Genomic DNA, 26,758 nt, shown 5'->3' with positions numbered 1-26,758 from the left:
TGTCCTCTGATAAATTGCATTTGGTTAACTAAGAAAATTATTCATCTGACCACAGCTGCAGAGGCCGAGATGCAAGTGAGGGGAGGTTCTGGCACAGTTCTTCGACTGCCAGTAACCTGAGACAGCAGCAAGCAGTTTAAGCTGGGAGGATGACAAGAAAACAGTGGCAAGGTCTAAGTAGAAATTTCTCTCAAAAGCAGGTATAAGCCTGTGAAAATGTAATTGAAAGTATTACTGTCCACTTAAAAAGCATCATATCAAGATCACACCCATATACAGATATAAATGTATTTATTATTGTCCTAATGACCTGTAGGGTATTTGTAATATGAAAGTGCTTAAAGATAAGGTTAGAAAGCAATTGATAAGCAGATTGTCACTGTCTTTTTTATTCCCATGAGACATGTACAGGTAGCAAAACAGAAAATTAGACGTGCATCCTGATTAAAGTATTAGAAAATATTACTGGAAATACTACTTAATTTAAAAATGGGAAATAAGTGGTTGTAGAAACAATTCTGAAGGCTAAGAAAATATTTTAAAACATGTATCATATCAGTTCTGAGAAATGGGTTCCCATTTGTGTGGTGGCAAATAAACATGTTTTTTTAATAGATCAGCTCATCTGGTTTTGTGTCAGGCTAAAGAGTGAGAAGTGAGTAAACTGCTGTTTCTTCATATTAGAAGACTACCTTTGGTTAAACCAATGATTGATAGAATACAGAGAAGGTCCTGTCTCTGGAACATCAAGTCTGCTTGAGATACTTCTTGAGTCTGTCATTGCATTGACATACTCTGGACAAGGCTGCTGAGATGAGACACTGGATATACCCAGCAAACAAGTGCTTGTGATGCTTGTGGTAGGACTTCTTACTGCAAGTAGCAGGACTCCTCCAGTACTGGTAGCTGTATTGCTGTGGAAGATGAAGAGCCAGGATTAGTCTTTCCCAGGCCTGAAAAAATCCCCAGATTTTTGTTTTGTTAATATTTCTCATGGTTTCCCTCTTTGACCCAAGGTTTTTCTTCTCTCTCATTCTAGAGATGGAGGCTATGAAACTTCTCCTCCTCTTGGAAAATACTGTGGTACAGACCTGCCTCCTGTTATAATGTCTCATGGTAACAAGCTGTGGATAAAGTTTGTAAGTGACATATTTGGCACAAGAAAGGGATTTTCAGCAGAGTGGGATGGTACATCAGCAGGTAAAATGACCGCATTAAGTTAAAACCATTTTACACATTTCTTTCATTTATATTTAATTTCACACATTTTCCTCCACATCTTTTCTGCTTCCCATCTGCTAAAAACTGTCTGCTAATTATATAGCAACATATATTCATGTTGTTAAGATTAAGGATACAACTTTCTTGATCCTTGGGCTTTCTTTTTATCCATAGGGAAGGATATACTATTCCCTAGATATAATGTAGCACCAACTTTCTTGTATGTTTAGGAAAGCAGTAACCATGAATTTAATGGAGAGGTTTCTATCTGAAGATTAGCTATCTATCAGGAGCACTCTTCAAATTAGATAGTTAATATTTCTAGGTGCTATGGGCTCTCTTCTGCTTACAACACTGTTGCCTAAATGCAGATTTTTGGGACATCAATGAAGATGTTCAGGGCATGTGAAGAAGGTCAGTAGCATGAATCTCCCACATGATGTCTAATTCTCTGCTCTTCTAGGTGTTAAATGTTGGTTTGGTTTCTTTGCCATTTTCAGGTTGTGGTGGGACTTTGACAACTGCTTCTGGTATCTTCATGTCTCCCAACTATCCTATGCCATATTACCACAATTCAGAGTGCTACTGGTTGCTCAGAGGAAACCGAGGAACCCCATTCGAAATCCAGTTTGAACAGTTCCATCTAGAGTATCACCCAAAGTGCAACTTCGATTACCTTGCGGTATGTACCTTGTGATACTTTGCTCCACAGGAGGCAGCTGAGTATGATGAGGCAAGGAAAAACACATAGCCCTGGTCTTCAAATGTTTGTAAGTGAACGGACCCAGACTAGGAAAGGTCCATGCTGACATGCTACCTTACATCACAGAGCAGTGAGATGTAAGGCAGCAGAGTCTGTGTAGCTGCTGGTAAGAAAAAACATTCATGTCTAGATAGAAAGGCCACTGAAACAAGAATCTGTCTATATCTTTTAAATTTCCTGTGTTTCGGGCCAAGGCCTTAGTATGGTCTCTTAGTAAAGTAGAAGGAAAAATGCAGTGTCAATAACCCTATTTTTAATCCCAAATTTCATATTTGAATTGTTGCATAAATTGTGTATTTTTAATAGAGTTGAAACAGAGTGCAGTTTTCCCCTCTTGGTGAGTAAGCCCCTCAAAACCCACCAGTATTCAGTTACTGGCTTCCTGTTTTTCCACTGATTTGCTTGTTTCTGAAATGCCTGTCAGACTTCCTCTGAGCAGAAATAGAATTTAACCTCTTGTATACCCAGTAACAATTCACTAAGCAGACATTTGTCAGCGGAAAATTTCTTGGATTTGTAATGCCATCAGCTTGATTAAATTATCTTTTTATTATTTTTTTTTAAGGTATATGATGGCAACAGCAGTAATGCTAAACAACTAGGTAAATTTTGTGGGAATCAGATACCACCGCTCATCCATTCCAGTGGAGACAGCGTGTATGTAAAACTAAGGACAGATAGCAGTCTGCGAGGTGGAGGTTTTTTAGCTAAATACAAACAGGGTAAGTAAGTAGAAGAAGATGAGAAGAACATGTTTCTACAATTCAGCTTGTTCCTGAAAATGTTTCTTGCAGCCCATGATCTTACCTATTCATGAGCAGAGGACAATATATAGAGCATGTTATTGACCCAGATTCTCTAGTCTGCTACACTCACAGAACACAGAATGCTAAAAATCATCTGCCCATCTACCCGTGATGGAGATTATCTCCTCCCTAGAACAAAGCTGGTGAGGCGGCTCTACTTCTGTTACCTGCACCAGTGTCACTTACCACTCCAGAGTTACTCAGTATAACAAGTGCTGAAAGTCCATAGCAGGGTAGATTGGAGTGTTCTTGCTCTTCTGCTTACCCATCTCCTGACTTCTTAATAGAGAAGATAGAACAAGCTTCTCTGCTCTTCTAGCTGCTTGTGAGGGGCAGGATGGCAAAGGATGAGTTACCCTCAGCCATTCTGGATCATTGTGGGTGCTTAGAATCATTTAGCCTACTTGGAACACTTAAAAAAATTTCATTTTTTATATCTTATGGTAAGGGTCACATTTTTCTTGCAAACTTTTTTTTTTGTAAAGTAGTTCTACCCCAGAAATATCAGAATAATAACATTTGGAGAAAAATCCAAGAAGATACATTACAAATCAGTTATTTTGTTCCCAGTCGTAATCTTGAATATATATCGTCCTGGTGTTTACTTTTCTCCTTATACATTCTAGTGTATATGGTTAAAGGCACATTGGAATATATGAAATTTCACCACATACAAAATTATTTCAAGCATCTTTGCGTACCCTATGACATGCCCAAGTGATAGAGATTGCTGTAGGTTTATAGACATTAAGTTGTCCTAGGTTCGGACAATAGTAAATGGATTATGAAAAACTAAAGCTATTCATGCATAACATGGCACATACAATAATTAGGAGAGTGAAGGAGCTTTAGCTCCCTCATTCCTTAAAGATATCAAAGATTCATCTACCATGTACTTTTCCGACTGCAAAGTCAAGAGGATATATTAGAAAAGGGTTTTTCCCTTTCCATTAATGAAACAGAAAGAGCACTTTCAAAGCACTCAGATGTAGAACCTGAGCTATCAGATAATGTGATCTACACTTTACATTCATACTTAATTCCTGAAGATGCATCACAGAAAGGTTTCAATGGCTTGCCCGAAAGCTAAAATTAGGTAGGAAGTAGTGGTATAAAATAAGAGTGCTTAGATGCCAGATACATTTATGTGTACATGAAAGAAACATAATGATGAATTGGAAAATATTGCAAAGGAACATGCTATCAAGTTAACAATCAAAGACACCTTTGTGCCTGATATGTTTCTAATTAAATCCTGATGGCAGGGGGTAGCAGCTTTTATCCATCTTGCATTCTTCAAAATCCATTTTGTGCTCTTCATCCTGTCCTTTCAAACACTTGTATGCTTCAGTGTAGCTTTGCAGACAAGCAGCACTCCACCTGACCCTGACCTTCAGCTGTATCCTGAGCATTTTGAAGTCCTAAAAAACCAGACCTTGCTGCTCTGTAAATCATTTGGAAAGAATCAAAAAAAGTTTGCAGGAGGTAGGTGTACTATCCCTACTGACAGACAATAGAAGAGTTTTGCAAGTAAATCTCAGCAATTTCTGCTGTTCAGACGCTGCAGATTTGCTGTACAAAGCAAAGAGCCTGTCCTGCTCCCTGCCACCTGCCTGCTCTTTGTGCATTACACTGGTCTGCTCCCGATACACATTGTGTGCTGTCTCTAGATGAGGGATTGCCCACATGGATATTTTCTGTCTGTAGTGAAAGTTAGATACAGGAAAATGAGACTCACTAACTAATGCCATAATTGTAATTTCACTCTTTATCTAGTTTTGTTTCTTTTTCATTTTCTCTGCACTTCAAGGAGAGCTCTTATTATTCCAGGTGAGTGTCCAGTTCTTATGCTAGGATGTTATTGGATGACTCATGAGGAAAATCATGGCTCCTTTTTAAAGAATTTCATGATCACTTCCAGTTCCTGGAGCTAGAAAATCCAATACAAGTAGTGTACTTTACATTTGTTGTTTTAACCAGGACTTATTTTTTTCCAGTTTACTGAACTAAACCACTTTAATCCATTAGTCAATCTTTGTTGAGCGCCCTCCCCAAATTTTTTCAAATGACAGGGACAATTGCTACTATTAGTTGAAAAAATACATCAAAGACAACATGTTTTTCCATGTATTTAGAATTGAAGAAAACTGCCAAAATATGTGTACTACAGAAACGATTCTGCAAGTGTCAGAAAAGAAGGACGTAATAGAGCTGAAGGATTCAAGTTTGGAAAGTCTGGATTTTGTTTGCAACATATGCAATGTGTTCTTCAATAGGTCACAGTTCTCTTTCTGCATGAGTTATTTTCTCTAATCTGTGAATAAAAACATTTCTCACCTAATTTATTATCACTTTTTTTTCAGTTTGTCATGAAGTACTGACTGTTAATCGTAGCCATGGCATATTGGAAAGCTTAAATTATCCAAATAATTACCCATTAAATGAGCATTGTAACTGGACTATCCAAACTACAAAGGGGAACACACTCAACTATAGCTTCATAGCCTTTGATGTAGAAGATGGATCTGACTGTGACCGTGACTTCTTGAAGGTATGTACCCAGATTCTAGAAACAAGAAAAATCAGGTCTTCTTCAATAAAGAAAAACAATAAGGATGGAGAAGACCGAGGGGAAATTTATCTTATCTAAATTTAGCCTTTAGAACTCAAGTGTTAAGTCCAAACAAGTTGTCCCTATTTCCTCTGCGATTAGAAGGGACTGAAGCATTGCCAGGGAGCACTTCATCCTACCTGGATGTGGGTGTCTGCAACAGGGAGGATGAATCACTTTGCAAGTGCCTAGATTTGTTCCAAAGAGTCGAGCCACCAACTTAGATTAGATGCACGGGCTTTTATGGGTGAAGTGAGATGTCATGATTCCAGCTTCATGTAAAAAAGAACAAATCCTGAGATTAGTAAATTGATTGCAAAAAGGCAATGAGCCCAGTTATTTTCGTCTTGTTTTTATCTGAGAAGTGGGGAATGTTCAAAACCTTTAAAATGTGTTATTTCTACATTTTTAAAGGGAGGTTGCTGTCTCTCCTGTTTATATTTTCATAATTATTCTGCTTCTTTAAAGGGACTGAAAGAAACTGAATTTACCCACAAACAAAATGAGACATTTTTAGCCAAATAAAACCATCCAGTCAATGTAAAGCCAAGTACCCTTTATTTTCATTTCCCCAAAAATTTTATTTCTAGGACAACTGAAAAGTTATTTTCTCTCAGTTTTGTACTTCGTACTGTGAGAAGTAGAGTGTAGTCATGATCACTGCTATACTGAGGATTACAATCTCCTGCCTACAATTTCGCTGTGTTGCTGAACTAATCCATCCTTCAGATCTCACCCTTGTACAGGATGCCAGCACATAGCCCCTGTGCTCTACTTAGGTTTTGCACAAGAGGAATTGAAATTTAGAGAAGTGTTAGAGAAGACTACTTACAGCCAAGGAGAGGGCTAAGTAGTAGTGCCCACATTTCTGGGGATACTTACTTACACTGAGGTCTTGCAGAAGGTCCAGCAACAGGACTGGCGATGGGCTAAGCTGTTCTCTCTAGACGTCCTTACTGTGCCAGCTTTCACAGCTCAAAATGGGTAATAAACCAGCAAAAGTGATGTTCTTCCAGCTTTCTTCTCTTTGTGACCAGGAATGGAAAGAAAGAATAGACATGTGAAGAAAATAAACAAGGGAGCACTGTATTGAGAACTAACTATTAAACCCTGGTTCATTTTTGTGAGGAGACTGAAAAGGAAACATTGGAGCCAAGTGGAGAGGCCAGTGCTAGTCTCAAGATGCCTAAGCCCTCGATCCATGAAAAGCAGGAGCCCTGCACACAGTAGCCAGGCAGTGAGGAGCAAACACTTGCCAGAAGACACTATTCTAGACGTTAAGTCAAGGCTGGAGGACGAGTGCCAGAGGCAAGGATCTGATCCAAAGCACTTAAAAGAACAGATATAAAGCACATTGGAGGGAGTGAGGAGACATGGAGCAGAAAAGTACTTGCACTCTTTGTTTTAACAATTTTTCAGTACTTCCAATCAAAGAAAATGCAGACTGAGAGAGGTATAAAGAGGAAAATGCAAGTGTGTTAAGGAGGCTTTAATTTGCAATTCATGTGACATTACTTACAAATCTTTCTCCAAATGCCATTAAGAAATACCACTTGGAAAAGATGTTCTCACTTGGTTGTTGCATGCTGCACAAATATGTGCCATAGTGTAAAAAAGAGAACAAGGTTGAACCAGCCAGGGAACTGAATAGTGTTTGCTCCCACCCTGCCTCTTGCGAAAGGGGAGCATGTTGGCAAGGCTGTGAGTGCTCCGTGGTGTAGGGGAAAGGGGGAATCATCTGGAACAAGTGTGTGGTTCACTTTCTAAGCAGACTGCAGATATTTGGGACTTTTCTGTCTGAAATCCATGTGGAGTCTGACGCTACTGCAAATTGGAAAAAAGGTTAATAAAAAAACCCAACAAAAAACTCATAGCTGTTCAGCTAAGATAAATTATTTTTCTGCCACATGCTGGTTTTGAGATTCTTTTATTGCAAAGAGGCCTAAAAGGGGAAAGCTCTGATGCCCTGGCTGAGTATAACACTGGGGAAACAGAGGTATAATCCCGTTCACTGTAGTCCAAGTGAGTGGTGCATGGACCACATGTCAGAGCCCTTCACCGTTTTCTTGGAGGAAATAGGAAGCTGCTGCTCAGACAGTTTCCATGTAGCTGCACGCACAAACCGGAGTGGCCACTGGTGCTGATCAGGTGTTCTCTTCCCCCAGGAGCTTTTAGGTGCCCCTTTTCCCATCTCCTTTTGGTTTTGGTGGCAGGAAGTCTCCCAGTTCAGCCCCTTGCAGCAGGCAGCAACACCTTACTTGTCTTCTTAGCTCTGACAGTAGCAGCCTGGTGCTTCGTGGCAGATAGCAGATGGCAGGCCTGCTGACAGTATTTGCTGCTACTTGCTGAGAGGCTGGGGATGGGAAGGACAAGAGTTAGCTGTTAGGTTGGATTAGGTGATGATCACAGTTGTGGTGGTAGAAGGAGTAAGGTAAACTGATAGGTGATGGAGAAGGACAAAATTAAATGTTGCAGAGGTGTTATGGCAGAGAGCTGACCTGCCTGAGCAGAGTATAATCAAGAAATGGCAGTTGCAAAAAAAAAACCCCACCCCACAAACAAAACCAAAAAGCAATAGCAGAGCTGCTTTTAAAAGTCAGTGGGAGAAACACATTTAATGCATGTGGACATATTGCAAATCTCTCAAACTAGAGCTCTGGTTTTTTTGAAATCTTTCTGAATTCTGAAGGAGAAAATCATGGTGCTTGGTGGGGTGGGGACACTAGACTGGGCAAGCTGTGTGTTCCTGAGTACTGCTGGACCTGGCCTGCTGGACACTGCAGTTTTGGTACCAGTCTCCATACTGGAAAAGGGCCTGTTCTTCAGCTTCGTGTTTAATTATGACTTACACATCTGACCCAAACCCACATGCACTATACAAGACGAGCATTTTGCCTCATGACTAATTCAGTCTGATATACACATAATATATTAATTTGCTACTTGCTCCCTGGCTTAATCAACATATGAGTCAGAAATTAAATATGTAGAATAATGACAAAACCAAGTTTCTACGCATGGGTATTCCTAGTGGTTGTCAGTTACCAAAGATGTTATCATCACTTAAAGCAAATAACTTTCAAACACAGGACAAGGAAAAAGATAGTCAGATGTCCAAAGAATACAAGTAAGTGCAATTACAGTGTGTAGCTGTCCCAGACTGAAATGCAGTCACAGCTGTACAATGAGAAGTCAGCCATGTATTGCGTTACCTATTTCCTTTTCTCCTTTGGTCATGGGATGCTTCTGGTGAGCCAGACTGCCGTTTGCAGCAACTGGCTGGTGTTACTCATGGTGAGCAGCATTCACTCTCTGCAAGGAGTCTTGAGTGACTCTGACTTCGTCTGGCCAGGGCAGGGCCTGCCCCTCCACTGCTTCAGCATGTACAACTATTTATACCAGTGTCAAGTAGGAAGGAAAAACCCTGTTCTTCTGACTAGGTGGCAAATTTCTGCCCCTGTGTGTAGGTGCCAGAAACTGAGAAGGGGCAGTGTGGGAGGGAGGCAACACTGCAGGATTTTTATGTCAGTCTCTAGCATGGATCTCATATGAGCAGTTCCTCAATAAATGAGCAGTGTGCAGTGTTTCATGCCCTGTCAGAGGATGTTAGCTCATTGCTAGTAATGCTCACAGGATGTTTGACATTTTGTAAGGAGTTTTATGGTGAAGTTTCAAGAATATGAGATCAATTGCTTGTGATAAAGACATGTATAGAAGTGGCAATGATATGATACAAGGCAGACCAAATAGCAGACTGTTTTCTAGAGATGCTGCAGTAACTGTAATTAGATTGGATGGTCTTTAAATTATATTGTGTGCTGTGGCTTGGCTTAATAACCTAACATTAGTCTTTCTGGAGGAGTTGTCAGGCTGTAGCCAGTGAGATATTGCAGACAATGACATAGAAATGTCATTCCTTCCTCTACATTCACCAGGTTACTAGCTGAACAAGCATATATTTAACTCCCCATCTTTAATGATTAATTACCTTTTTATTTAGTATGACAGAACATAATCTCTGTGGAGGCAAAGCTATTTTATAAGTAAGGAGAATGTCATATTATTGCCCTGAAGATCAGAGTCTTGCAGTAGGACTGAAATATACTCCTTTCTTATCCAAGAAAAATATCATTTGAAAACCACTAATCTTTCTGTCCTTCAGTGACAATCTCCCTCTATGTTCTTCTGCTCCCTTGAAGTCCAGTCTGTTTAGCATCTGCTTTTAATAAGTAGAGGGAAGACCTTGCCCAGCCTTTTGCAAGACGCCACCAGCCTGATAAGCAGATAGTAAAATTGGGTCATGCAGCAAGAAAAGTTTCAGAGCTGTCTGTTTGAGTCTCACCCCTTTGGTGTGTGTAGAACATTTGTCTAGCAGCAAGGATGGAATTGTCCTTGGGTTAATGCAAAAGAACACCTGGGGCAAACAACTGCCTGATAACAACAGTAGCCTTCCTTCTGCTGCAGGGCAGGACAGAGCTCCTCTTTGGAATAGCGCACTTCCTTGCTTGCTTACTGTCAGTGTATTTAAGCAGTCCAGAGTCTTTCAGCAGTTAGGCTCAGAGTGGTTAAAATATCACTGCACCCTTATATGTGGAATATTATTGAATGGTACAGTAATTAATATGGCATCTGCTCTGAGAACTGTTTCATTTCCTTCTGGTGGTAACAGGATATGTCCTTTTTTTTTTCTTTTTTAAACCACAGTAGCATTCCAGGGATGTGCCATAATATCCGTTTTCTCCATCTGGGAATACTGCATTAGATAATTGCCACTTGCACTCAGCTGGTCATCCTCTTTTTATTAGCTTACCATAGGAGGGGGAAAAAAGCTTACCCTGTTTCTAGTTTTACTCCCTTTTGTACTTGTAATTAGTAAATATGCTAAAACCATATTAGAAGATTATTATTACATTTTATTTATGAGTGTGTCTTTTTAAAGTGCTACAGAAATTCTCCAAGCACAGAGAATGGCTTTGCTTATGGACATGCATTGATTTACAAAATGTCACCGGTAGTACATCACCCTGGGGAAGCAGATGATATATTAAATATACCCATCCAGGTTCTGCACCCAGACATCAAATTACAGCCTGCTGGCCAGACTGCAGTGGTAGCCATTAACATATTACCATGCAAGCTGGCAGCATGCTAGCCCATCCCTGAATTCCTTCAGGGGTTTATGGGCCTCCACAAGAAGTCCTTCAGTGTAAGACCGTAAGGATAAAAGTGACAATTCTTCTTTGGTTTCTATGTCAGGCCTCACCATGGGTACACAAGGAAATCTTAGCCCTTGCACTGATTTTCAGAGATCTGGATACTCAGAAAGAGAGTGTCAGGCCAAAAAGCTGCCCACCCTAGACAAGACTGGCTCAGGGCTCAGATTTTTGTTTTCCCAATTGTCTGCATTGCCAGAATTGAAGTACGCTTTGGCTTTGCTGTTTGAAAGGTTACTTAGAAGCAGACTTACAAATGCACACAAAAACCCCCACCCCTCAAGACAGCTAAATTTGTCAGTGATGAAAGGATTACATGGTGCCTACAGAAACCTCAGATGACAAGAAGCACGAGTGAAGCCAGCACAGACTCTGCTCTTGGACTCACAAAATGAGTCAGACCTTCATGGGCTCAGTGTTTTTCACACCCTGCCAGCTCAGAGCAATGTGACTTTGCCTGTACGTTCAGGAAAACGCACTCTACAATGAAGTGACTGTGAAACACTACCATATGATGGTAGTGTGCATGCCCCTTGTTGGCAAAAGGGCATTTGGGACTCATCTAGTTGCAGCTGGATTCTTCTCTCCTCTGTTCTTCTGTATTCCAAATTTTGTTGGAAAGCCTGTCCAGCATCTGTAAGACTGTGCAATGAAGTAGCTTATCCCACTCAGTACAGGTATCACAATATGAAATTACATGGTGGCTGCAGAAACCCTGTCTGAATTGGTCAAAGCTTCCCCTCACCAGATGACTCAGAGAAAACCACACCAGACTTTGAGGAAGGTCTTGTCCTCCCCTCCCTATTGTTCCTATGAGCAGGCGGTTTTGCTCTCCTGAAAGCCTAGGAGGCAGGAATATTTCCCATTTCTTCCGTTTTCATTTGCTGAGACCAAGCTGCAGCTCTCCTCAGTTGCCATAGTTATGAATGATGCAAATTTTCTCAAATGAGGGGATTCTCAGAGAGGATCCTGCCCTCTCTGGACTCTGATGGTGTCAATGTGATGTTGCTTGCACTGGCAGTTCAGTTCATCTGGGCTGGCAAAGCCTGTGAGCAGCAGCAGTCAGCCCTGCACGCAAGTCAGCAGCACTGCAAACTGCTTAGACCCCCCCATGGCTTTTCAGAGCTGGTGCACCTCCTCCATCCCCCTGATTGCTGTGTCCCTGGGCACAGCCCCGTCTATTTGTAAGGAGCTTTTCTCACAGTAGCAGCTTCCTGCTGAAGAGTAACTTTGGAAATATTGTCCCAGGCTCAAAAGCAGTCCTGCTCCCTCCACCACGAGTGGATTCTCGCCACAGAGGAACCACCTCAATTTCTAAGGCATTGAGGAAAGCAGGCAGTCTACCAAAGTAGCCATAGCCTTGTGACCAGGCATGTGTGATCCCACTGCCACAAGGGCGTGGATTCCCAAGCAGCCCCTTGGTCAGCAAAGGCAGGACAGACACTTCAGGGACCCTTTTGGGTGCTGGCCGTGAAAGCAAATCTCTGCCTGTACCTCAGGGGGAGACATGGGTTCAGGAACAGGACACAGGGGCAGCCTGGGTTTGCCCTGGGCAATGGAGCCGTGATTTGAAGTCAAAGCAGCTGCAGTGGTTAGCAGAATGGCAGACTTTTCGGATGCACTCCTGCACTGGACTGCCTTGCTTTCAGCTCAGCCTGCTCCATCCAGTGTGCATGGGTGAGGCTCCAGGACTGCCCCGTTGCAGGTGGCTGGGACCTTCTTCATCCAGACAGCATGGCGGTTAGGTTGAGGTGCTCTCCTAATACAGGCTTGGGGATTTAAAATATCATGCTGAACAAATAAGGTTTTGAGGGCAGGTCTTTGGGTTGACCAACTAGGTGGATGTCTCCTAGGCATTCCTTTCTTTAGCAGCAGTTGTTTCCTACTCCGATATCTAAAAAAAATTTAAAATTTCATTCAAAGACACACCCTGCATTTCTTACATTCTTATAATAAATCCAGAGCCTTGCTAAAGAAAATTATTATTTTTACATCATTTGCAGAAATAAACCTTTCCTAGAAAGACAGAAATGAGCAGATTTGACTGTAGTTAGAAATTCTTGTTTTCTTTGAGGAGGTAGTAAGGGATAATGTAAGAAATGAAAAATTCTTTTTAAAAAATATCACTGCAGTCCAATGTGGAATTTAACTTTGCTTGAAACTTTAAAAGGGCTCTGAGTATTTCAGGCTCAGGTTATGCGACAAAACATAAACTCAGATACAACTCTTACTAATAAAACCCCTGACATTTATACGTTTCCATACATTAGATAAATCCCAGAGTGATTAACCAGTGTGCCTATATGTCTAGTGATGCATGATGTCAAACTCCATTGTACTGTGGAATAAAATGATCAATTAGTGAAAGCATGTCATTGTGTGGAGACAAGAAAGTTGCCTATGGTGGTCAGAGCGAGGAGTTTTATCAAAGGTCATCTAGGGCATAAACATATTTAAATAATCATATTAAAATATTATTTAGAATGAGTTCTTAAGGAGAGTTTTTTTAGAGTGGCAACTGCAAACACTTATCATGCAAGCACAAACATAACCTTATTTTGTTCTCCAGTTGGTGCAGATATAACAAGGTCCCACACAGTAAGTTGCTCAAAGTCTTAAGCTGCCTTTGTTTCTACGAAAACTATGTTGCTGTGGTGCTAAGCTGGTGCAATGTGCCACATTCTGGAGCTTTAGTTTGTTTGGTTTTTTCCTCTGGCTGACAGACCTACAGGTTCTTAAGCTTGCACTCTAGTTCTTCTAAAAGGAAGTATGTTGCTTGGAAATGGATTTTTTAAATTTGTGTTAATTCTTGCTTTAACAATTAATGATCTCACTTTGGAGTGCATTCTGTTACTTGGATGATGATTGTATTGTCTGGTTTTCGCTTCATTTTGTTTTCTGGCAACATATATGTTGTGATGCCATCAGAATTTCCTTTCCAGAAAATGACCCATTCAGGAAGAGCTGCTCAGATATCTGTAATCGCTGCTTCTAGTGTTTAGATATAGTCCCATATCAGGTTTCTCACTTCTAAGAGGAAAGAGATACTTGTGTGCGCCAGTATATCTCTTCGAAGACGTCCTAGAGGCGCCAGCGATGGGTGGGACACTCACAGCTGTGCTGGTCTGATCCAAGGCACAAGCTCCTGTCCTGAGTTCTGCAAATGCAGCCCAGGGCTGTTGCTGCTGGTAGCTGTAAAAAAAGCTTTTGAACTGCAAACAATTTCTTTCAAGACTCAAATTGAGACAATTATTGATATAATTACTCATAATTATATAATGAATTAATACATCTGATAATAGAATTTACAATTAAATAAGAACTGTCAGCATCTGTGGGATGGATTTTCCCCTCATATGAAACTGAAAGTTTGTCTTTGTTGACTCCATCATCTCTGGCTTGAGACAATGTGTTGTGCCTAACTAATGTATGTAAGCAGCTTTTTTCCAGAGCAGGTTAGGCTGGGGGTTTTACTGTACAATGATTTTCCTGATGAAAAACCATGCCTTTTCACAAAAATAAAGTTCTCCAAGAGAAAATAGAAATTTTGCCCTAATAAAAAATCAGTTTTCTGCCAGGAAAACTGAACAGATGGAGTCCCACTACCTGCCTGGGAGGCTCTTACCAGTCTCACTTTGCAAGAAGGAGTAAGCTTGACAAAGCACTTGGCTAGAAAAGCATCCCTGCTTCAAGTATGCCCAAACGGAACACGTTCAGAGTTTCTTTCCTCTCATTTGTTTGAGATCTTTATCTCTTTCCACGCAGCAGAAACTCCATTTTCTGGTCAGCAAAGTCCTTGAGCCCTTGCTCCGGTTCTGGCAATGAGCCTCTCTGTGATACAGGTCACGCTGCTTTGCTTTGCTCCTCCAAAGAGAGGTGAACAGCTGTGGCCTCCAGAACATCATTACTGGTGTCAGCGACATATTTCCAGGCTGAAGAGTCAGAAAAGCCAAAATGCAATACTGGTGTCTCCTCTGGGAGAGCTACGCAAGCTGAACCCTTCCTGCAGCCTTGGCTAGTCCTGCTGCCCCAGCCCCACTCCAATATACAGCAGATGGCTTTCAGCAGCCACTTTGCTGCAGGGCAGTCCCACAGCTTGACTCATCCCTTAGAGAGCTAGTACCTCCCCTTTTTACTTTTGTGTCAGCCTCTGTTCTTGCGCCTAGGCAGCCTGATAAGGAGTTTCTCATAACAGTTATTGAGCCTATGCCTAATAATTCATCTGAATGTACCGCATCCCCATCTGGGCCCCGTGCTGGGGTGCAGGCTGATGAAATGGAGCACTCTGGATGCTGCTGGGCAATTGCTGCAGTTAAAGAGGGGAGGCCAAGGATCTGAACATGTGCTGCAGCTGTTTGCATATTTTGCCTCTTGGATTGTCTGCCAAAATCATTATGAAGTCCTTGGATTTTCTGATGGTGGCTAAGAGGTCTGAACAAATAAATAAATTACGAAACAAATATCTACACAGAAAGGGAGCAAGCGCTTTCTTCCCAATGAGGAGCTGGGAGGGAGCCCAGTCCCCAGTTCTTAGAGTCAGTGAGGTACCGGAGTGGCTAATAAACTGCCCCAAAATTCAATTGTCTCGCACAGCCCAAGGAAGTACCTTGCCTCATATAGCCTGGGGAAGAACCTTCCCTTGATTTGCAGCAATTTAGGATAGCACAGCTGACAAAGCAGGCCCTTAGATGTGAAACACTATCTCAGAGATCAGAAGAGAAACTGGCTCATGAGATCTGTGTTCAGCTTCAGTTTCATTTGCCCATATTTGTGTGAGAGCAAAATGTGGCTTGAGAAGTTCAAAATGCCCTGTGAAAACACACAGCTGTTCCCTTCATTTAGAAGTGAAAGACAGCTCGAAAAAACCCGCTGTAATTCTAGCAGTCGCGGTTCTGCCTCTCTCAATGAGTTACAGCTGGCCAGGCACTCAAATTTCCTGCGAAACTCCGCTCTGAACCCAGACCCACGGGGCAGCGCGGCATGAAGGGATTGCCATAGTAACCATTCTTTCCGTCTCAAAAAACTGACAGACTGTTTTCAGGGAAAATTACATAGAAATGTGACATTTGCTATCTTAGATTGAAATAACACTCCCCTGATGGATCAAAGTTGCAGGCTGGGGTTTTTTTTGGATTTGAAAGTTTCTGCGTATGATTTAGTCCGTAGTTCTTCAGAATGGTTTTTCATTTGTAATCACAAAAGCTAGTGGCTGATTGTTGAATATGTATCTTAACATAGTTTTTGCTTCTATTCAGAGCACAGATTCATGATCTCCACATTGATGCATTCTTCGTCATTCATAGTTTTCTGGTGTAAGATTTCCATGGCTTGAAGCCACAGAAATATGAGTAGTATATACCACAAAGCTGTCGAAGGAAGTAGTACTATTAAAAAATCTAATTGGATCTGACTTTATTTCATTTTGCTGAAGTTAAGCCATAAAAGAATGTGTAAAGCTCTCAGCCTGGCTTGGAGGAAGGTCATAACTGTGAAGCTGGGCATGGGACAGCTGATCTGTCAGGCAGTCCTTCAGACTTTGCATTTGGAAAGAATACAGATGGATGTTCAATTTCTTAACATCTAACCTTTTAACAATTTCATATCTATTCTCAAACACATTTGATCAAGGCTTTGCAAGAACTACCAGCAATGGGTCTGCAATCAGAAACTTTCAAGTTTTTCTGATTTCATGTAGAGAAATCATACCAAATGGAGTGACAGTTCTCAAGTTCCAATATACTTACACTCTGAGCCTTTCATGACATCGGAAGATTGCAAAGCAAAAAGATTCAGGGTCAGCAGCCATAAAATAAGCTTTGGAATATTACCATAGAATTATTCCTGCAGTTTGTCCCTAACTTGTGGCTGAACTGCATCCAATTTATTTTTTATTAAAAAAAAGACATTCAACCTAGACTGTTTGCTTGAGGATTTTAAACCATTCGAGTAGATTTCTTAGCCCCAACTGTCTTAAATCAACAAGATTTCTGAAGGTTCTGCAAAACCAACATCTTGAACAGAAAAGCTGAGGGTTTAATTACTCATCCCCATATGTAAGTCTGCTAGAAAATGTGTGCAAAAAATAGTAGCTAGCATGGTTAATCAATATTTACTGTAATATCATACTTCCATAGTATGGGGGTTGAGTGTAGGAGAATTCTTAGTGGAATCAGAGGTATTTGGAAAAGAGATTTGAATAGACAGCAAAGATAAATAAACCTTGGCTGTTTTTCTAGAGATCATATATTTGATTCTTTGCATGGAGAGAACTTTATGGTGATGGCTTCAGAACAGAGAAAAGTTTTTTCTTGAAATTCTGAAAGGAAACATGCCAAAAATTCACAATGAGAATGTTCAGACATGGTTTCTGTGCCAGCAGTTTGCTAGGTTGTGTTAGGAAGATGTGCTCTGTGAGACAGAAGATGGGATGAACTATGGCAAAGCGATAAAAAAGCACAAGGGTTGCTATTTTTCTAAACTTTAAGAACCGTAGTAACAAAAGTAGAAATAATAAAGCAACTCCTAACTTGACAACAACTGGCAATCTGATATCATAAGTCAAAGGCAATTTGCTAAAATGTCTCATTTTTACCAGTTTTGCAAAAATTATACACCTCATCCCTGAAAAATGACACTGAGCATTGGGATATTTGGTGAGGAACATAGATGCATATTCAGTGTGATTTACTGGATTTGAAAAAAGTCACAAAACTAGGATTTGAAAGACCCTTTAAACCTGTTTGGAGACAACTAATGCAAAGAGGCTTAAAAGATCTAAGCATCCACTATCACCTCATCAAAACATGTATTAAGTGTTTTCATTTAAACGTGAGTATATGACTAAATTCAGATTTCAAAATTTAAAACAGGAATATTTCCTTACACTTTTTTTTTTTTTTTGAGTGGTGATGTTCTAAGAGTGGGATGGAGGATTTCTCATCTGTGTTTGGGGAACAGAAAGATTTTCAGGCTGTCTATATCTGCCAACACACTGACTGTCAAAATACCGTCACATAGAATATGACTAGGAAATCAAACATAAAGTGTTTCTAAGTACAAAAGTTCAGAAAGCATGACTCAGTCCACTTCTCCAAAGCAGGACACTAGCATAAGATCACGAAACAATAAATAAGCAGATGTGAAGTTTGCCTTGTGGTTTTTGAGGATTTACTTTGCTTTCGGTTTTCAGTTTATCCTCACTACTCTGGGAGGCCCTGGTGATGCTGACTGCTTGTTTTTCTCCATCACAAGCTCAGTCAGTTCTGAAATCACCTGAGTGCAGTCTTAAACAAATGAAGATGTAAACAGAGTTGTCACCAAGGGGTCTGGAGGCACTGCGCATGTTAGATGCATGGTCAAATCAGATGCGTGGCATCCTCTTTTTCATTCTGTTTCAGTTCATTGCCATTTGCCCTTTATCTTCTTCCCCAGCAACCCCCAATACACACCAAAACAGAAACAGTAAAACCCTCCTGCTGTACACAGTGTGCAGCCAGGTTTAAAGACATATTGCAGTTATGTCTGCTCATCATTTCATCCAAATCTTTCCATGCTCCCCAGAGGTCGTATTGCTGTGCAAAGGTGGCCAGTGCGAGAAGTCTTACTGCTTTTTCTTTGACATTCAGCATTAAGCATTAAGAAGCATTAAGACTTGGGGAGCTGGTTTTTACTCACTGGGATATTTTTTGTGTCATTTCAGCTCTATGATGGGCCTAATGTACAATCCAACCTGATAGGCACTTTCTGTGGACGGTCTCTTCCACTGGCAGGGAGCACTACAGGGACCAGCCTTCATGTGCTGTTCTATTCTGATGGACTGAACGCTAGAAGTGGGTTCCAGATGCTGTGGCATGTTAACGGTAAGTTAACCAGGTTTCCTCTGGGAAGGTATGTTTCCTTCTTCCCTGTATGTGTAATGGAGTCCCAGGTTATGCCACCCTATGTCAGCTAGGTAGAAATAACTCATTACAGCTCTAAAAATGTTGCATTTCCTCATAATTCCTCAAATATTTTCCCAGTGGATACTTCTGCACAAGCGTGCCTTTGAAGATCATCTGATCAGAGAATGAGAACTGCTAGTGAAATATGCTTTCATTTGCAGGATTAGGCACAGGGATGGGGGGCATCTGCGGAGTTTCTGTACTGAACCAGAGATATATGCTATTACAGGGGAATTGTGGGTGTTTTGGGCTTTCTAATGGGAAACACTCAGCCCTCAGTTTGCCCCATTCCTATAGACTTGTGTTTTCTGTGCAGGCTTCTCTCTAGTTTATTTTAGTGGTGCTTGTTTTCTTGGGTAGTGTGTTCGCTTCCAGCTGCATCCCAGCCCCCTTCTCTGCATGAAATAACTTTGTCCAGGATGTGCTTTGGGTGTTTTTTCTCTTGTTCTTGCATGTCACGAAGACTCTCAAGGCCTCATTAAATAGGCAAGCATGCACATTGATTATAAACAAATCTGTTAATGATTGTCCAACTGCAAACTATGTTTGCAGTTTCTTCATAAGTGAGTCTACAAATGCAACTTTTTTACTCTGCTTCTTTAACAGCAATATTGGACTGTAACAAGATTAAATCGTGTGCCGTTGTACTTCCCATCAAAGAGGATCCAACCTTGAAAATAATTAAATCGCCACAGTTGCCCTGTCTGTCTAATCAGTTCACACCATTCAGCTTTGACAGCATTGTAAAGCAGCTGAAATCGGCTGCAGAGGCCCCACTGTGGGTTGCTGAGGTGTACGGCATGCTATACATTGTTTGAATAGGAGCTCCTTTGCACTACCACGGACTGCTGGCGTTTGCGGGTTCCCATTGGGCTCTCCCTGACTAGACAGTGGTGTTTTGCATTCAGTGGAGGTCAAGGAGCATTTCTGGGCAAAGGAGGGACATATGCGGGAGGAGTGAGATGTATGGCAGGAGCCAGCAGGGGAAGTGCTGAAGCACAAAGGTACGTTCTTGTGCTTTGAGGTGATGTCATTCTGGGACTGCACAAAAGAAGAAAAAGTGGAGGCTTTTATGCACAGCCAGATGACATCAGCTCCACACAGTAGCCATGGTGCTGGGTTAACTTGCTTTTCTAAAGTTCTCAAAGCTTTCCAGAATCTGCCTGCGTGGTAAGCACTCTTGCGCTTTTCTTCCACGTCGCCCCCAAGCATTTCCCCGAAGCTCCAGCCCTCTCCCATCCCCCCACACTCCTTTTTTCACTGACACATTCAATTCTGTGTCAGCCAGCACTGCCCCTCTGTTAGTTCCTGGATGCTAAACTGCAGCCTAACGCTGCACCTGGCCCAGACTGCTAATGTGGGGCTGTGTCTGAGCAGCAGAGCAGGATCTGTGGGTTCAGACAGGGCTGACTCCTATAGGGAGTGTCATTGCTGGCTTCTAATGTCACAGCTGCAACTCCTGACAGCCTGCAATATGAGTGCAAGTTCCTCCAGAGCTCACCACAGTCATCTTTTTGTTCATTGCAGGCATTTCCTTTTTTTCTTGATTGGTGTCATGCACAAATATGGGTATTCCTCTTACCCTTGGTGACTATGTTGTCTGGGCACATGCTGTTGCCCTAGACTGGATAAAATTACATATGTTCCTGTGGTTGGGGTGCTATATTTGCTTCTCCTTTCTGAAAATTTTTCAAATGCACAAAAAAGCTCAGTGGAGAAAGTCCCTTAGTTTAAGGAACTCATTAGGAGATGCAGGTTTGAGTAAAGGATTTCAGAGTGAAGCATTGAGGTCCCCTCTTCTCTGAGGGCAAATCCCTAAGAGAATCTAAATCTGGATCTGGTAACATCTCACCTGACAAGAACATAACAAGGCTATATATATTGCTGAGAGAAGAGCTTTTACTTCTGCTCAAGTGACAAATGTGTGCTCTAGAGTTCAAGCTGCTGTGAACTATTTCTCAAGCTGTCCATGTGCTCCTTAACTGGCAGTTGTGAAGCCTCCATGAGATATATATCAAGGACATTCACATGCTTCGGTGATAAAAGAGAGCAGCACTTATATTTGCCACCATGTGACTGATACAGCTCATTTCAGACACTCTTTCCAGCAGCTTTCCTCACGGTTATGAGGTGATCACGACAAGCAAAAAGCTTACCTCATTGATAACTGGTGTGAGGAGTTTCTGCTGCCACACACGACACAAATTTGAAGTGTTTTGATTTGAAATATTTGCATCTGATCTTTCCAGTTGCTGAGCTGCTGCTTTTCAGTTGCTGAGCTGCTGAGCTGGATTGCTGAAGGAAACCCAGTCTTTAGGCTTTCCCAAAGACAGACTTAGTAACTGATCTTAGGAGAATGCTGTTATTTATGCTTAAAAGCATAAATAGTTTTAACTTGGATGGAAAGCTGTAGTGCAAAGAATTCAATTTAAAATAACACTGTTCATCTAAGGGGCTTTCATTGATGAGGCTGGATTTAGAATTGATTTGGCTAAATCACTAATGTTTTCTTCTGCAGCCAAGGCCTCAGGAGGCTTATTCACCAGAGGAAAGCTTGAATCTGCAAGGTGCTCATTCCACTTCTGATGTTTATTAGGAAGCTTAATACAGTCAAATACATTTTGGGCCATATATTTGACCTTTGAGAAAGAACAAACTCTTGGTAACAGTCTGGATGTTGCAAAGATGGCGTGCCAATTGAATTGCTTTCCTTAAAAAAATAATTCAGGAGGCCAAAAGGGCAAAGGTCTCTCAGTGCAAAATTACACCAGTGACAACTGTCATTATCTGAGAAGACACATATGTCCTAGACCCGTCACTTACCTTATTAAGCAATGTACATGTGGGAGCTGACTGCTTTATATATACATGTATATATATCTGCATTTCATTGGAAGCTTACTCATTAGGCTGCTTGATTGTCAGTAGAGCTTATAAATTCAATTGGCTCTTCTCAGCATAGTCAAAATTTGCACCTGGTATTCTGTTTTCTGTGACACATTAATTCCCCCTTTAAAAAAGATGCACAGCAGACTGTTGAGAAAAGAATTATGTAGCTGCAAAGTAATGTATTGCATTGCTTTTCCTTCACCGTCATCTTCTTTCTGTTGGATTTCACCAAGAAACCATGACTGATGGACAGGATGTGGAGAAAGCCCACTTGGTTCATGAGAAGAGACATTTTCATTACTCTGGGTCTATATTTTCAGAAGATAAAAACTATTAAAAGGCATACAATAACTAAAGACTGACTTTTTCAGTATATGTGTCAGGTAAAATGTGATATAGTTTGTTGGTTCTTCAGGGAAGCATAACAGAAACAGAGATTAGATTAAAATGCAGAAGCCATTCAATGCAGACATTTGCCAGGCATCCGTTAGGATTGCTGGAGAGAATATTGCATTGCAGGTCAACAAGGGAGCTGACGCCCAGATTTCCTAAGCCTGAATCATAGCTCTGTTGTTAATTTCTTGTACATCCTTTGACAAACTGCCATTCCTTCAGTTTTCGAAAGTGACTATTCTTTTCAGTGTCTTTCTATCACATTAAGTCTGACGATGCACATGGTCTGCTCTTTTGAAGTCCTGAGCGGTTGTTTTGAGATGTGGGTACTACCATGTTTAGAGCTGGTTTGTTTTTTTTTTTATTGCAGGCTATTTATTGCTGGCTATTAAAAACATAGACATGTTCTCTATGAAAGATAGGGATGAATTAATTTCTGCTTCTTCAGCAAGCTGGACCTCCCCTCACCTCCCAAAATAATATATAAGAATGAGGGCCAAAGTTTTCTTAAAATGCTTGTTGCTGAACAGTTCAATCAGTGCCTGAGAGCTAGAAAATGGCTCTTTTTTAACATTGAACACTGGCAGCTGATGTGGGAACTGTGGACATTCAGTATCTTGGAGGATTCAGCTCCTGTTTAAATGCCTAAATTTGCCTTTAGGTCTCTGGGTCCCAGTAGCCTATCTTTATTTAATATCCACCTTACCGATTTCAGATTGGAACATGTTGAAAAAAAACCCCACCAGAATTCAGGACACTGATAAAATAATAGTAATCAGAGCTACAGAAGTGATTAATAAATCAAAAAGGAGGAAAAAAAAATCATACTTGAATTTCCACTCTCTTGCATAAACCCTCATCACGAAAATTATCCTACTTGCTCCACTGGATAATATTCTAAGTACTAAACCTACTCAAGAGCGCAAAAGATTTCAGAATCAAATCCAAGTTATACTTCATGCAAGCATTAGTGCAGTACAGGCAAATGTACATACTACATGCTTCTTGCAGCTAGATTCAGTTAACGTTTACTGAAATATTTCACCATGAGCACAACAAATCGAACAACTCTGAATCCTTTAATTTCCCTAACTGATTTTACAGAAACAGTGCCAGTTCACTTTAAACTTCATGGAAGGAATTTTTCTAGCATGTGGCTAAAACATAGCCATGAATAAATCTGAAAACCTTGCAAATAATAGAGGTTTCCACAGATTACTACTTCTCTATTCAGCTGTAATTATTTATGAGAATAGGGATTCTTCTTTGGTTAATGAACACCATCTGCTAACCAGACAGGCAGTAATATGGAAAGACAACTATAAATCATCCCTTGCACAATCTTCAATAACTACTTAGATTTTAGCCAGAGGAAAGCAAAGACACCAAATATATGTTTCCTGAGCTTTCTATTTGTTGTCTGATTTCCTAGCAACTAACACCAGGTTAGGTAGTTGTTTTAAGCATTTTTCAAGGGAATTCCAAGACCTTTACACTACTACAAGAGTATCTCCCCTCCTTTTTTTTTCTTTTCCTCAGTTTAACTGCAGGGCTGAAGTTTCCAAAATGACTGCAAGGAGGTTTGCACAAACTGAGCATATGCCGTATGCAGTTGAGCTCAAAGAAACTTTTCCACAGTGCAGCTGTCTGTGTATCTGTCCACATACAGCAAGACTGTGTATTTCGGTGCTGAGAACATTCGAAGAACAGAATGGTTTCAGATTATTCGCTATTATTTCAGTGAGAGCTGAAGTCATGCAGCAATTTATAGGTTCTGCTTCTGCATTTTTATTTACCCCTAAAGACCAAATCTTTTTTACTTTGTTGCCATAAGCAGCACAAATTCCATTTATTTGAATAGAAGCAAACTCTAATCTGATGTTTGCAGACAAATGTAAACATTGGGAGGAGGTTTGTGTTCATTTAATGGTAATGCCAGGGATGGAGGAAGTTTAATTAGCTGAGATGATTACATCATCATTGAAACTTTTCCTATTTCAATGTCTTATTAAAGTAGGCAGGCTAGTTTTGTATGGGAATTACACTCCAGATTAAATTAAAATGTATTTCTTAGCTTGCTCAAAACATAGGAAAAGGATACGGTACATACAAACGCATGCTTCCAAAAAACAGGACTGACATTTCTCCTCAAGTTTTTCTTTTAAATGCAAAATCCATACATATATATGTATGTAAAAAATATGCATCTGCATCTACATGTACATCTTCAGCCTGAACACCATTCATATGAATGTAATTTGTTTGATATCTTTTCTGATTATTTTAAGTATCTGCCAAGGCAGCTTTCAAAGCCTAGGATAAGCATCTTAAGGCAGGGAATCTGTCTTCATAGGTAACACAAATAATATGAAAAATACTTGCAGTTTAGTTTTCCTTGATGGCTTGGATCTGTGATCCAATCAAAGAAAGGGATAATGCTACAAGAATTTTGTGGCTAATGAAAATGGGGAAGACAGTGAATAAATCAGGGATCAAATTCTAAATTCACCTTTTTAAAATATTCAAGACAAAAAGGTTGTGAATAGTAAAGACCCATAATGTTCCAGGAACTGAAATATAAGCTGCGATGTCAGTGAATCAAAGAATCAAAGTTTTCTTCTCGTTTTGAAACAGTATTCCTGGACAATTCTGGGGGTTTTTTGTTTTGCTTTTTGGTTTTGGTTGTTTTTTTTTTTTTAATTCTAAGGCTGGGCAAACTTTCACATACAACATTTGTAAGTATTTCAAAAAGTTCTTCTATCATTATTTGAGTTTTTCCCATTTTCGTGTTCCATAGATGTAGCAAGTGAGTTTAAAGGCAGGAACATTTGTTTTAATTTCTTAAATATTTCTGTAAACGTTTTGTTAAAATCATCTAGTATCTATATTCTCAAAAAACCACAACAGCACTGATTCTTACCTCATCCATGTAAGAGCAGAAACTTAATATATACTTTCTGCCAGTTGGCCAGAGAGTTCAGAGATTATGTTTCTGCTCTGATATAGAGGTTTCTGCTTGCATATGCAAGTCAGTCAAAATAGTTCACGTGTGAAGTTCACCTATTTGCAAAGATCAGCGAGTAATTTTTTCGGCTATTAGTCACTGAATACTTAAGCATAACCTCAAGCAATTTCCGATCTGTTTGCAAACAATTAATAAATGATTGGCAACAGGAGTTCAGCATATTCATTATGAGAAATGAATCACTGAGGTCTAAACTTTACCTCCATTTTACTGGAGCACTTAACAAGAATCACTTCTCTTTTAACAAAAAGCCTTTTCTGGGAACATTTGTAGTTGGAAGAAAAGAAATGGCACATTAACAACAGTTTGACATTCTTATTCATGTGCTTCACGTACCTCATCCAGAGAATATCGATTGAGCTCAGAGAAAATATAAACCCCTCTGGAGAGAGAGCATGAGTAATCTGAATGCTACCTGCAAGGGTTTGCATAGCAAGAAAGGTCTCTGCCTCAAAGCACAGCACACAAACTTTCCACTCATCTGAGCCATTTTGGGTTTAAATAAAAACCATGTCTTTGTGGCTATCAGGAAACTCTTAGTAGGAGAAGCTGAGTCATAACTGCCTGTTTAGTTTTAAAATGTTCCCAGCTTTCTTCGGGCTGAGATAAATAGCAATTGGCTTTGTTCTCGCCTGCTGAAACTCCCCTGCCTCCCCATTCCCACCCCCTCAGGAGCCAAGCCATCCAGTCTGTTTGTTGAGAAATCTTTCTGTTTCCCAAGCTGGCGAGGCAGCTTTTCCCTCCTGAAGTCTGTCCTCAGCGGCCGTGTCATTCCTGCTGCTGAGGGAAAAGAAAGAGAGTAACTCACCCTGCAAATACAGCTGTAAGGCTCCCCTCCTGCCAGCACCTTTTTTTTTTTTTTTTCTCCAGTCGTAAAAACCCAACGACTTGGTTTCTTTTGAGGAAAATTAGGGCATCTTCTGATGGCACTGGGGAAAAAATGGGGTGCTGGGTCACACTGAAGCTTTCTTCCTCTCTGTGTCTCTGCTGAAATGCTGATGGATATCAAAGTTTCAAGGGCTTAACATTTATCCACCAGTGCTGGCAGGCCTCGGGGAAGTGCGTGCACTAACTTTTTCTGTTTCTCCAGAGGGACTGAAGGCAGGATTGGTTTCAAATACACTTAAAAGATTCTTTTACTCCTTGGACTGAGACATCCGGTAGCTTGACAGTGTAGTTTTGTGGCTGCAGGGCAAACCACCTCAGGGTTATGGAGCATCGTGTCAAGCAAGGTGGGGAAAAAGGGAGAACTAAGCCCATGCCAATTCACCTGTGAGGTCCACCTCAGCTATGTAAAGACTTTCCTGGGTTATAGCTATAGTTCGATTGTGGGAATTCTTGTATTTAAAGGCGGTTTTCCAGTGAGTACTGGGCGATGGACTGACAGAGACCTGTGTTACACTGCTGGCATGCCTGGAGATGTCTTCCTCACATCAGCATTTAGATGGCTCTTTTTTAGTTTAAAATAGCTTCTTAGTGCTTTGCTGCCTTTCAGACTTGCTGCTCTTTCCTCTCACAGATTCGTATTTTGCAGTCCTAGAAGTCCTAGAGCCAATTGTAGCAAAGCCAAACTGAAGTTTTCAGTGAGAAGCTGAAAGACCCCATGGCAAATGCTTCTGGGGCTTAGCAGCCACCCTTCAATAACCACAAGTTTGTCACAGGAGGTGTTGAGGAAAGTGTTTGTATTTTATTGAAGATCTTGATTTAACTTTCCTGAAAGAAAAAAAAAAAAGTTAAGCAGAGCAATGGCCAAAGATACCTTGTTCAGATGTCAAATTATGCATAGACTCATAGAGATTATGGGAGTTTAACACATCCATGTGGATTAGTTAGGCTGGTCGGAAGGGTAGTTTGTTTGTTTTATGCTATAAAATATCTCCTATAACTAAAAGTTCTG

General features: G+C 40.7%; 1 protein-coding gene and 1 long non-coding RNA gene across 4 annotated transcripts in view; one reads left to right on the top strand and one right to left on the bottom strand.

The window, feature by feature from the left end:
- CUBN (cubilin) overlaps positions 1-26,758 on the top strand; it is a 145,756-nt gene that overhangs the window by 37,448 nt on the left and 81,550 nt on the right. For all 3 annotated transcript variants that reach the window (XM_054817922.1, XM_054817923.1, XM_054817924.1), the window contains exons 24-28: positions 1,040-1,200; positions 1,722-1,903; positions 2,550-2,706; positions 5,154-5,341; positions 18,314-18,473. In XM_054817922.1, the coding sequence (XP_054673897.1) occupies positions 1,040-1,200; positions 1,722-1,903; positions 2,550-2,706; positions 5,154-5,341; positions 18,314-18,473 (848 nt within the window). The remainder of the gene's footprint in view (positions 1-1,039; positions 1,201-1,721; positions 1,904-2,549; positions 2,707-5,153; positions 5,342-18,313; positions 18,474-26,758) is intronic.
- LOC129203441 (uncharacterized) lies at positions 537-25,907 on the bottom strand. Its single transcript, XR_008576033.1, has 4 exons — positions 25,670-25,907; positions 6,284-6,426; positions 5,542-5,673; positions 537-914 (listed from the first exon to the last, which is right to left on the bottom strand). It is a non-coding gene; the product is annotated as an uncharacterized LOC129203441 (long non-coding RNA).

Source organism: Grus americana, chromosome 2 (assembly GCF_028858705.1).
Source record: "Grus americana isolate bGruAme1 chromosome 2, bGruAme1.mat, whole genome shotgun sequence".
Taxonomy (NCBI): Eukaryota; Metazoa; Chordata; class Aves; order Gruiformes; family Gruidae; genus Grus; species Grus americana.
This window is presented reverse-complemented; position numbering and strand designations above follow the sequence as displayed.